The sequence below is a fragment of the Balaenoptera physalus genome (genome assembly GCF_965194825.1).
Source record: "Balaenoptera physalus genome assembly, chromosome: 16".
In the NCBI taxonomy this organism is placed as follows: Eukaryota; Metazoa; Chordata; class Mammalia; order Artiodactyla; family Balaenopteridae; genus Balaenoptera; species Balaenoptera physalus.
Genome location: NC_138898.1, coordinates 68,397,291 through 68,409,724, shown reverse-complemented (window position 1 = coordinate 68,409,724; position 12,434 = coordinate 68,397,291). Strand labels below are relative to the sequence as shown.

Below are 12,434 nucleotides of genomic sequence, written 5' to 3'. Positions count from 1 at the left end.
AAAGTCCTGAGAGCAGACAGCCCTGCTCTCGAAGGTGGCCCACGTGCCCCATGTCTGAGCAACGCTGCCCGCCCAGGTGAAGGACCCAGGAGGCCTCTGGCAATGGAATATTTACCCCACAGAAATACTGGAAGTACTCACCCGGTTTGATGGGCTGCCTGTTTGAGAAGGTCAGAGGCGCGACGAGGAATTTGGTTTCTGCGACTGGCACCCAGTGGTGGAGAATTTTCACTGTCCAGACCCCAGGCCTCAGGGGCAAGTTCAAAGGGGGCTTGTAGTGGGTGAATTCGGCAGTGGACTCAATCAGGATGTCGTAGGTGGCTGCGATGATGTTGATGGGATCCACCCAGACGACAGTCACAGTCACGTTGGGGCCCTTCCCCCATTTCTGCATGCCTACTGGCTCGTCCATGGGCCCCAGGAGACCCCCAAAGTTGCGAAAGAGCCGCTCCTTGGCATCCCAGTCAGTGCCGACCTGAAACAGGAGAGCAAGTTCTGAAATCACGGGGCCTCTTAGGAAGGCCTAGGATACTGCTTATTGGGCTTCATATACCCATATAACAGATGAGGAAACTGAGGCTCCAATTAAGTTACTTGCTCAGTAGCTTAATGTTGGACAGGCAGTAAGCAGAAGACCTGGGATTTGGACCTAGTCTGAAGGATTACGAGGCCTGTGGTCCATTTCACTAAACCTTTGGGCCTCCTGTGCCTACTGTGTGGTGTGTACATGGAATGAATGAATACCTGCTTGCAGGCCATTCCACGGAAACATACACCCTGCCACTCAACAGGTGCAGTTGATCTCCACTTCGGTCATTGGCTTTCCAGATAATGTGCCTCTTTTTAGTACAATCATTCTGAACAAGAGTGGAGCTCAGGATTTGGAGCTGCCCTATTATAAGCTAGGAAACATGAGGGTCCCTTAGTATCGCCTATCATTTGCAGGAGTTCAGATAGCTTTCCAAGGAAGAGACAGCGTTGGCTTCCCTAAAGCGTTCTGAGCTGGACTCTAGGGGTGGGAGATGCTTGTACAATATCCATCCTTCCTGCCAGCCAGCGGGGTGTGTGTATGGCTTTGACCCCCCAGAAATCTGCTCTTGGCTTCCATCCTTCCCCTTTTGCTGCCTGCAATTTATTCTCTACCCAGTAACCAGAAGGACCTTGTGAAATGTCCTCTCACTGCTCACATCCCTGTGGCTGGTCCCCTGCTGATTCCTGGTGCCCAGCACTGCGCTTGGTACACAGTCAATGCTCCATCAATCACCTGTCGAATGAATGCGTGAATGACTTGGCAAAAAATGAATTAACCACATAGATCCCTGATACTGAGCTTTGATGCTATTTCAAGTCAGATTAAATTAGGGGCTCTTCTCTCCCCCAGGAGGTTTAATATAATGTTCTGAAGACACAGCGTGTGGTACATGGTAGCAGGTAGTGAGCACACTACAAGGACGCTGGTGCCGTGGTCCTTCCGTGAGCAGCGTCTCTGATGTGTGTGTGTGCAGGATGGGGTGCAGGTGTGGCTAAACATGTCTACACCCTGAGTAGACTTCACACGTGCAGTGCCAACATAAGCTGGTTTACTTTCTCGTCGTTCGTGCCACAAGTTACTATACCCAGGACACAGGGCTCCACGGCTAATATTTACCGAGAGCTTCTGGTGTGCCAGACCTACTGCTAAGTGGGTGGGTGCATCGATTTGGCTAACATTCCCAACTCCACCGAGGGGGGACCCTTGACATTATCCTCATTTCACACATGAGGAAACTGAGGTTCAGAACAGTTGGATGACTAGCTCTGGTCGGTGAGGGGGACCCAGGAAGTCTGACCCCAGAGTCTGGGTTCTTGTTCACTCTTCTATATATTGCCTCCCATTCACTCACTCACTCACCCACTCATTCATTCATTCATTCATTCATTCATCCATCCAAAACATATGTGCCGGGCGCCTACCACCTACCGGGGTGGTTGTAATATGTGCATGTTCACAGGCCCACAACCTGCGTCAGGTTTCCAACTTTAGGCCAAGATTGGCCTTAAGGAGCTGTCTTAAGGGGCAGCAGAGGGAGTCACGCTGGGACAGAGGCAGCCATACCTCCCAGCCTTGGGAGATCTTAGCCTGTTCTGCCACCCTGCCACCCTCTCCAGGTACTGGCACCTACTGAGGACCCCTGGGGCCTAGCACAGCAGCTGAAACACAGGAGGAATGACAACAACACTGTCTATTGAAGAAATACATGAACGAGTGGGCAGGATGCAAGCTAGGCCTCAAAGTCAGAGATTGTTCTAGAGAAACCCTATCCTGCGACCTCCATCCGTACAATCCTTTCCAGCTCCTTCCCACTGTTCGTGAGTCCAGTCTCTCCTCCTGTCCTATCCTGCGAGGTCTGGTCCTTTACGATCCGACTCCAGCTTCATGTCCATCCCTCTCCCTCCCCCCTGCTCCAGGCCACCCTGGAACACTCTCGGCGCCTCTGCCAGAAGGGCTCTCTCTCCCCTGATCTTCCATCCGCGCCCGGCCCTCTCTTGGGCTCAGTCTTCCTTCCTTCCCCGCCCTCCTCCTGGCCAGTTCTTCATCTAGCTCTCAGCCCAGGTGTCACCTCTACCCAGAAGCCTTCTTTGCTTATAGGCACCCCTGATGTGCTTGTCTAAGCATTTGCCCAGCATAGCTTTTTAACCTATCTATCTATCTATCTATCTGTCTGTTTTGCACAGTATCACAACTTCTAATTTACATGTCTCTCTCCATAGCTCAAGACTGTCATGTGAAGAAGAATATATACATATGTGTGTGTGTGTGTGTGTGTGTAACTGAGTCACTTTGCTGTACAGAAGAAATTAACGCAACATTGTAAATCAAATATACTTCAATAAAATTAAAAAAACAAACAAATTGTCAACCGCATGAGGGCAGGGACTACTGGCTTGTTCACTGCTATATCACTAGTGCCTAAAAGAGTGCCGAGCACGCAGTGTGTGCTCAGTATCTCTCTCTATCAGTCCATCCATTATCTACATATGTCATGAATGATTAGCGGCCGAGCACATGGACAAATGGATCAATGACCACAAAACCACTTTGGGGTCCTACTTAAGGAAGGGATGTGTGACCCGTTAGGGGAGTCGGGGGACAGTCCAGAACATCATCTTTGGATCCCCCAGAGAAATGGGGGTGAACAAGTCTCCTAAGTCTGAGTTCTAAAACCAAGATAACCCAGGTGGAAGAGTTGTGGAGCAGCTGACAGTGGGAAACTTGAATTTGTCCTATATCTAGGAGAGGAGGAGGAAGTCGGCTGCCGCCTCCCAACGTGAGGGGAGGTGGGGCTGCCCGAGAGGGAGCCCAATAGCTGTCACATCATCTGTGGCCCTCAAGATCTTCTCACCAGGCCTCACTGTGGAAGTCCACTGCCATTCACTGCCAAGCGGTCAATTACTCAAATTTAAGTACGTGTTGAAGTTCAAGCTCAATATACTGATCCCCAGCTTCAAACTCACCAAGGCTTCCTTCCCACTGCACCTAAAATGCAATTCAAACTTCTTTCCAGGGCCTGCGAGACCCCTCATGATCTGTCCTCTGGCCCCCCTGAGACCTTTCTCCTGCTCACTGGCAACACTGGCCTTGCAGCTCCTTGAATATGCCAAGCTCCTTCCTGGAGCCTCAGGACCTTTGTGCATGCTCTTCTCTTGGAAGATCCAAGAATGTTCTAGGTCTTCCCACCATTGACTCTTTTACAGGTTTCAACCCTAAAGTTATCTCATTAGAAAAGCCTTCCCAAATGAATCGTTCCATCAAATGTAAGCCAGCAGGACTCTATGGGACCTTCTCCAGACAGATCCTCCCAGGTCCTCCACCTGCCTCTTGTCTGGAATAAAAACTTTAGCCTCCTAGGCCTTCCTTGAGTTCCAAAGAATAAATTTAATTAGAGAAGTGAGAAAATTCAGAAAGAAAGGAAAACAGTCAAGTGAGACAAAATAATAATAGTTTAGTCATTAAACAAAGTCAAGGACCTTTTAGTTCCTCCTCAAGGGCTATAGATAATATCCTGAGCCATATCCTTGAGCTGTTTTGCAGATATTGAAATCCCCACCAGGTGGAAGAAGCTAACTGTATGCTGCCCACAAGCACTAGACCCCAGATGGGTTGCAACCAGAAGGTTTATGATGTTGACTCCTGATTACCTCACCACCAACCAATCAGAAGAATGTCCACGAGCTGATGATGCACCCAACAACCGCCCTCCCTCATCCTGTCTTTAAAAACCTTTCCTGAAAAACCATCAGGGAATTTGCATCTTTTGAGCATTAGCTGCCTGGACTCCTTGCTTGGCGCCCTAGAATAAACACTGTGCTTTCCTTCACCACAACCCGGTGTCAGTAGATTGGCTTTACTGTGCTTGGGCGAGCAGACCCAAGTTTGGTTTGGTTACAGAAAGCTGTCCCTACCAGCCTCTCAAGTCCTCAGGAATCACATGAATGAAGTTTTATTTTCTTTATAATACTTGCCTATAACTGGAGCGTTTTTGTTCATTTATTTGCTCACTCATTGGCCGAGTGCCCCACTAGACTGTAACTCCACAACAACAAGGGTCTGGTCTGTCTGATACACTACTGCCCCTCCCACACCTCATGTATTGTAGGCACTCGGGGGCTGCCTGCTGAAGGAATGAGCATCTTTCCTCTAAGCCACTAACATGGGACTCCCAGGTATGGAGAAATCAGAGCTATTCAATGACACTGGCCACCTGCCATGAGCCAGGCCCTATGCAAAGCCCTGGGACTGTGCCGACCCGATGGAGATTCTCAATAGCCCACAAAGTGGCCCTGCAGTTCGTTCCCTCCTTCTTGTCCAATTTTACACTGTTTGCCTTAAAACTAAGGAAAAAAAATCAAGACACAAGTTTCAGGGCTCCCTGCATCACATGCTGTTACTCTGCCAGAGATCTGGGTGGTTCCCACACCAAGGGCACCAGAGCTGTACCGGAAACCCTCACAAATCACTAGCCACGGAGTGCCCAACATCCGTCACTGCCAGAAGTGCCCAGTTACCCACTGGCAGGCTGATAAACAGGGAGAGCCCAGCCACCAGGCATCCATCCCCCTATGGGACATTAATGTCTTCAATTGGCCTCTTGGGCCCCCAGCACAGAATCCAACTGGGACAGCATCTAATTGCCCCCTGCCGCCAGTAATTTATGGAGTGGGCTCCCATGGCAGCTTGGATCCAGTCACTCCATTTGGAGCCTTAACTGAAAATGGTGGCTGAACAAGAAACTTCCACCCATGCCTGTTCAGTGCCCATCCAGTCGGGCACAGGTCGGCCAGGCGGGGCCAGAGGGACTGGAGAAGGACGAGCAAGGAAAATGTAAGCAACTCAGACACTTCCTCCCACCCCACTCCTGACCTTCAAGATTCTCCATATTCTAAAACAGGATTCTTCATCCCTAACCCAGCAGCCAAACGCATTGGGAATGTTGAACTCCGGGAATGAATCACCTCTTTAGCTCCTTGCTGACGTGGGGAAGTTAGAAATCAGGTGCTGGAATTTTGTGTGGGCAACACTCACCAAGCTTGATGAAGTCTCCCCTTCCCACCAGCATCACTACCCAAGCACATACACTCACTCATTCAGAAATCTTATTCAGCATCTACGAAGGCTGTGTACTCTTGTATGTGCTGAGGGTACAGCAGTGAGCCAGTGCTGCAGTCTCTGCTCTCTTGCAGACAATCACCAAGGGATCAGAGAAATCAACAAGATCATTTGAGATGGTAAATGCTAAGAAAAAAATAAAATAGGGATGTGTTGGGTGTAGAAATGTGGCATAAGCGGGTGGGCACGACGGCTTCTCTGAAGGTGCACTACTTGGATTTAGATCAGAACGAACAACAACAACAACAAAGGTGAAAACCTGGGGGACAGTATTCTAGGAAGGAGGGTCGCCATGTGTCAAGCCCGAGGCAGGAACAAACTTGGCATGTTTGACAAAGATGCAAGCAGAGTGAGCGGGAAGAAGAGTGGTCCTGGATGAGGCTGGAGAAGCAGACAGAGGCCAGATCATGTAGGGCCTGTCAGGTCTCGAGGTAGGGCTGATGTCACAAGGGTGGTGTTAGATGAATCCATCTCCCCAGGCAGAAAAATAACGAAAAGCCAATGCAGTCCTGGGGAGGTGGGAACTGCATTCCATGGATCCATGCATCAGACCATCTGTCCATCCACTGACACCTCTGTCCATCCCTCTACGCATGCATGCATCCATTCACTCAGCCATTCAATGACTGATCTGGTGCTTACTTTGAGTTAAACCCTGTGTTAGGAACTGGGGAAACAAAAGCACAATTAAGCGTGGGATTTGTGGCCTAAGAGACCTGGATTCAATGTTGAGCTCTTCCGCTTCCTAGCTATGATCCAGAAAATCACTGACTCTCTATAGGCCTCAGTTCTCCAATCTGTAAGATGGGACTAATGCCACAACTTCATTAGGAAACTGATTTGTTATTGGTTTACTACTAACATAGGTTTAGGAGGAATCACTGGTTAGGGTGAAAAATGAAAAGGAATAGAAGTTCTACTATAAAAATATACCAAAGCTCCAGGTTGGTTGGTGCACTGATATTGACCGCCCTGAACCTTCTCCAGACACAGGGCCAGCTTATCTTTGGGCCTCTTCAAGTCCTCTTCTCCTCCATCTCCAATTACAAGCGTCAGAGCAGAAACAGAGCCCAGCAAGTAGACTGCCAGAAGGGATTGTCGTGTGACAGTTTGTGGCCTCTTACCTCAGAAAACTGAAGCCTCCCAAAGTCGCTGGGTGGGCTGGCGATCTTGAAGACTTTCTTTGGCATCACCCATGTCTCCAGGGTCTCGAGTTTGCTCACGGCCAGATTGGTAGCATGATGCTTGATCAGAAAGCCCTGGAAACGGTCAGCAAGGAAGTAGAGGTGGACAGAGGCTGGGTGGCCCATTGGATAGTACCTGAAAAACATGCACAGGCTCACGCGAGCTCATGGGTCGGGGCTGGACCTGTGTTGGATCACAGTGGGGTTCCCCACCCATCACGCTGATCCTGTCCCTAAAATAATCCCCATTTTATACAAAGCTCACTGTATTCCTGAAAGCTGCTCCCTGTGTTTCTAAGATCTCAATAACTGTTAACAATAACTTTTTGCTGATCATAAATGTAAAACATGCTGACTGTATGAAAGTACAATCAAGAAAATAAAAATGACTACTTTTGATGCTTCTTTCCATAGATGATGTCAATTCACAGACATTCACTGACCCTCCAGTGCTAGGTACTGAGAAGTGACAATGGTGTGCAAACAATGTCATCGTGACATACTTCCTTTCAGCCTTATTTTCTACACACATATTTACATAAATCCTACATAGCTGGGACCATAATATACACACTGGCTATATCCTGCTTTTGCTTCATAGTATTTCCTGAGCATTATCATGTCTTTGAATAGTCTCTGAAAACATGATTTTTTTGTGTGCGTATAAATTATTCCATTGTATGTAATACCATGATATGGAAATATAATACCAAATATGGTATTATTATAGAGAAAGTTCCCCATCATTGGGTGTTCAACTGGTTTCTAATTTTTTGCCATTCTAAACAATGCTGCATTAACCATCCTTGAGCAAAAATGTTTTGGGGAACATCTTTCTTCCTCTCTAATCTCCAAGGGGCTCTTGATGTCTGCTGCCCAAGTTTATCAGAAAGCTCGTACTGATTTACACTTCACTGTCCTTCTTACCAATGGCACTGGGTATGGTCCTTAAAAATTATTGCCAAACTGAGACAAATTCATACATACACAAGTAGGTAGCTCGTTTTAAGATGCATGTCTTTGATCCACAAAGGCTTCTGGCTGAAAGGGGCAGGGAAGCTAAGCAGAGATGCCCAGAGGAGGGGGGAGTGAAGAGAGAAGGAGGGAGGAGCCCGGACGAGCCCAGCTCTTTGGCCTTCCTACTTGTGAAATGAAAAGCTGCCGGCTTCTGCAGTGTGTAAGGTGCACGGTACTTAGAGGGTGCTTGTGGTTCCTTAATGACAGCATTCCACAAATCACCGTCCCTCTCAGCCTTCCTCTCCTCGGGTCCTGCTCTGGAGTTTAAGTCTTTATGTCTGATTATAACAGGGAAGCTGCCTTCCTGTGTTCCGCATCTCCTGAAATCACTGCCTTGTTATCAGATGCCTCCGGGGCTTTGAGACAAAAACCTGCACTGTCTTCAGACTGCTTGCTGGGCATTCCCGGCCCACGCAAGTCCACTTCGGTCTGGACTTTGGAAGCAGAAAACCCTCCCTCCGGACTGTGCTGCAGAACTCGCTGCCGGATGGAATGTTCTGCATCGGTGCGGTTCAGTTCAGTAGCCTCAGCCACTTCTGACAACTGAGCACTTGAAATGTGGCTGGTGTAACCGAGGAACTGCATTTTAAATTTTAGTCAATTTAGACTTAAATGTCTCCTTGTGGCTAGTGACGATTGTGGACAGCATAGATGGCATTGTGAAAGTGTCCTGGGGCTGCCTGCATTAATGTCTGCAATTTGTCACCTCTCCTGTCTCTTTCCCATGTGACTCTGTAGGTTTCCTTGCACCGATGAGGTGAGTCTATTCCCCCATCTCAAATCTGCTTTGGCCAGAAGAGGAAGGGGTATCATGCCAGTTCTGAGCCAGGGCCCCAGGTAGCCTTGCACATTTCCACTCCCTCTCTTGCTCTTCTGTGATCGCCATGAGAGCACGCCTAGCCTAGCTTGCGGAGGGATGACACACTCAGAGCAGAGCCGAGCCACCCCAGGTATCCCAGCCGAAGCCATCCTAGATCCGCCAACCACTCCCAGCCAAGACCTGCAGCTGGCTGCAGATGCAGGAGAGATGCCAGCTGAGCCCAGGAAAACTGCCCAGCTCACCTGCAAACTTGAAGGCTCTGTAAATGCTTATCGTTTCAAAGCACTGTTTTGGGGCTTGTTACACGACATAATTGCAATAGGTAAATAATAGGCCGTCAGTGTTTGTTCTGTAAGGTCGTCAGTGTTTGACTAGCGAAGGTGGAAGAAAAGCAGGAGAGATTGGTGTTAAAAGAAGATGGGAGTTAAAAGAAGATGGGAGTTAAAAGAGATGGGAGTTAAAAGAAGAAAGTGTTTCCAGAAGGCGGTGGTCAGTTGTATGGGGCTCTGCTAAGGGGTCAAGGCAAACAAGCAATGGTCAAGTGCCCCAGAAATCAGGGAGTTAATCTTGGGTTGCTCGCTTTCCCTTATCTTCTTCCAAGAAATCCTGTTTCTCCACCTGAATCCATCCTCTACTGTCCTATGCACCGCCAGCATCTTGGTCCAAGCCAACATCACGTCTTGCTGGACCTTTGCAGAAGCGTCCTTACTCGTCTCCCTCCTACTTAGTCTGCTATAACTGATCCTCATAGTAGCAATACGCATTGTCCCTTCCTTAAATACTGCAAGGGGTTTTGCTTATGCTTGGGTAAAACCCAAACTCCTTACCTGGTCTAAAACTCCTACCTCTTTCTCTAGTCTCATTGTTTCCCTCTGTCCCAACCTACCACCTTCTAGCCACGTGGACCTTATTTTGGATTCTTGAACATGCTAAGCTCATTTTCACCTCAGGGCCTTTACATAGGACATTCTCTCTGCTGGAGATGCTCTTTTCCTCTTATGATTGCATGGTTGCCTCTGTCTTATTTTGCTTAAATGTTACCATCTCAGAGAGACCTTCCTTGACCACTGAACTTAAGTCACCAGCTCACTGCTGTTACTTGAGGTTATCTTCATTCTTCATTCTCTATAGATCTTGTTTGTTCTTGTTTCTGTGAGCTGGGGTACTGCCTGCTTTCACACTAGAATGGGAGGGCCTTGAGCTCGGGGCCTGGTCTGTCTGGGTCATGGCTGAGCACCGAGTGCCTAACGCAGCCTGCCACATGGTAGGTGCTCAATCAATACTTACTGTTTGAGTGAACATTCTAGAAGGATTTTCTCTTGAACCCTTTGCTTCTAAGGTACATCTAGGGAACCTGTAACCCAGGACTGAACACAAAGCCCACTGGTACCTCCTCTAGACTCTATATGGTAATTAAGTAATTAAGACTAAGAAGAGAGTTGTAACAAGATGCCAGATGCAATGCAATAGAACCTAAAGGATGCCTCAGGTGCATGCACTTGGCCCAAAGGTGTTTTTACTTCTTATTTAAATGAGGTGGGTATTAAAAAATTTAGGAGGCTCACACAAAAATGTGGATTTCTGATTTGTCTTGAAAATTCAGGAGATGTGATTGGCAACTCCAAGGGTACATTCCCACAAGGAATGTGCTGGATGTGCTGGAGGGCAAGGATATGCTGGAGTTCAGCACCGGCGCCCCGGGGGTCCCTGGTTTACAGGTCAGCCCACCCTGCGCTGAGGATACATGCTTCCTGCCTGGCCCTGATGGCACCTGAATTTGAGGACATGTAATAAAATACTGACATCCTTATCTCTGGATGGGGCTCACAAGAAAACTTTCAAACTGCCATTTTGAGATTTTCTGCAATGAACAAATGTTATTACCTAATGAGAAAAAAATCAATAAACATTATTTTTATGAAAGGTTATACTATAGACTAGAAAGACACAATTTGCATGAAATGCTCAGAGAAAATGAGACTCTTGAAATAAAGTTTTCACTTGCTGTTTCCCCAGATAGCCCAGGGGTAGAAATTTACTCTTTTTTGCCTTTTGGGACAAGGGTCCTTTGTCCTGATTTATTTGCAGGCTCATATTCATAAATATATATTGGCTTTGCCCACAGCGAGGCACAGTGGTTCTATTATAATAAAAAATGTGGTAGAAGCCAAAGGATTCCAGGCCTGAGGCAACTTGATGGCTTGGTTAATCCCGAAACAAATACCAGGCAAAAATTTCAACAATTATAAATCAATTGGAGGAATCTTTTGAAATTTCCTATAAGATTATTTACCTTATAAATGCTATGAAGCCTGGGATTAAAACTACTCCTAAATGGCATTTGCCTCCCAAGCATCGGGCACTGTGCCATCTACTGGGGACACATAATGTGGTTCCTCGGCCAGGGATTGTAACCCCGGACTAGCAGGGGGAAAAGACATTCACCAACGACCTTGATCCAAGACACTGCTGCTAAGTGCAGTGGGAGTGTTGGAGGCTACTTTGGGCTCAGGAGAGGCATGGGGTGGGCTATCAGGGGAGCTCTTAGCAAGTTTCACAGAGGATGTGGCACCTGAGATGACCCTGGAAGACTGGGAAAAGGTAGAATGAGTGGGGACAGTGGGGACGGTCAGCAAAGAAAAGCACAGAGGAAGCGAAGAACAGTTCAGGTAACCAGTGATGGAGCATGTAGCTCACACAGCCGGCTCCCTATTGGCTGCTTTTGGCAGTTTAAGAATATTGGCAACTAAGATGCCAACAACAGCATAAACATGTACCAAGCACTTCATATGTAAAATACTGTTAAAATGCGGATAATAATAATAATAATACATAACTCATAAGGTAGTTTTGGAGGATTATCCCCTTTAAACCTCACAACACCATATGCTGTAAGGCTTATGATTACTCCCATTTTACAGATCAGAAAACTGAGGCTCAGAGAGGTTCATGACTTGTCCAAGTTCAATAGCTAGTAAGTAGAGTGGAGTTCAAATGGCAGGTCCTGGGTTCCTAACCCATTCTGGTCTCCCTTTAAACTAAATCAGAACCTGCAGGGAGAGGAGAGGGAAGGCTGAGGGAAAAACTGTTGCAGCCCTGTGGAAATCCAGCTGGTGTGCATGCATGGGGCCCCATGTTTTCAGAGTTTTTGAGAACAAAATGGTTCCTTTCCTCTCTTTCTTCTGTTCTTGAGAAGAGGGAAGAGCGGGGCAGGGAGGGACACATAGAAGGCTCAGTGGAGAAAGACTGATATTAATAAATTTTTTTTTCTTTGCTGTTTAAAGAGGAAGGTGGGAGGCAGAACAAGAAGGAGAAGGAGAGTGACTAGAGGCACTTCTGGGAACCCATCCTCAGGAAATAATCAGAAAAGAGAAGGGGGAAAAAAGAGGCTTTCTGCAAAAAGATATTCATCAGAACATTATTTACAATGGTCCATTACTGACAACAGCAACAGGAAAGGGCTGAATTAAGCAAACTCTGGAATTTCTACTCAGTGGAATACTAGTGGCATTAAAAAGGGTCATTATCCTTACGGAAGCTGCAGAGCAGCAGGAGAGGAGGGGCTAGTATTATAATGCCGAGCGAAAGAAGCCGGACACCAAATCCTTGTTGTCATTATGGAAATATCTGCAATGTACATGGCTAGAGAACGGAAGAGAAGGTACACAAAATGAGAAGGGTTGGTTGGCTTAGGGAAAGGCAGGGGAGAGATGGGGTTATGTTGAATCGTTTTCCCACCTTCCGTCTTCTATTCATATATTCTAGA

At 47.4% G+C, this 12,434-nt stretch overlaps 1 protein-coding gene across 1 annotated transcript in view; it reads right to left on the bottom strand.

Annotated features, from left to right (window-relative positions):
• XYLT1 (xylosyltransferase 1) overlaps positions 1–12,434 on the bottom strand; it is a 306,713-nt gene that overhangs the window by 12,088 nt on the left and 282,191 nt on the right. Inside the window, exons 10-11 of the mRNA XM_082432554.1 lie at positions 6,772–6,967; positions 142–475 (exon numbers count right to left, since the gene is read on the bottom strand). Of these exons, the coding sequence (XP_082288680.1) occupies positions 142–475; positions 6,772–6,967 (530 nt within the window). The remainder of the gene's footprint in view (positions 1–141; positions 476–6,771; positions 6,968–12,434) is intronic.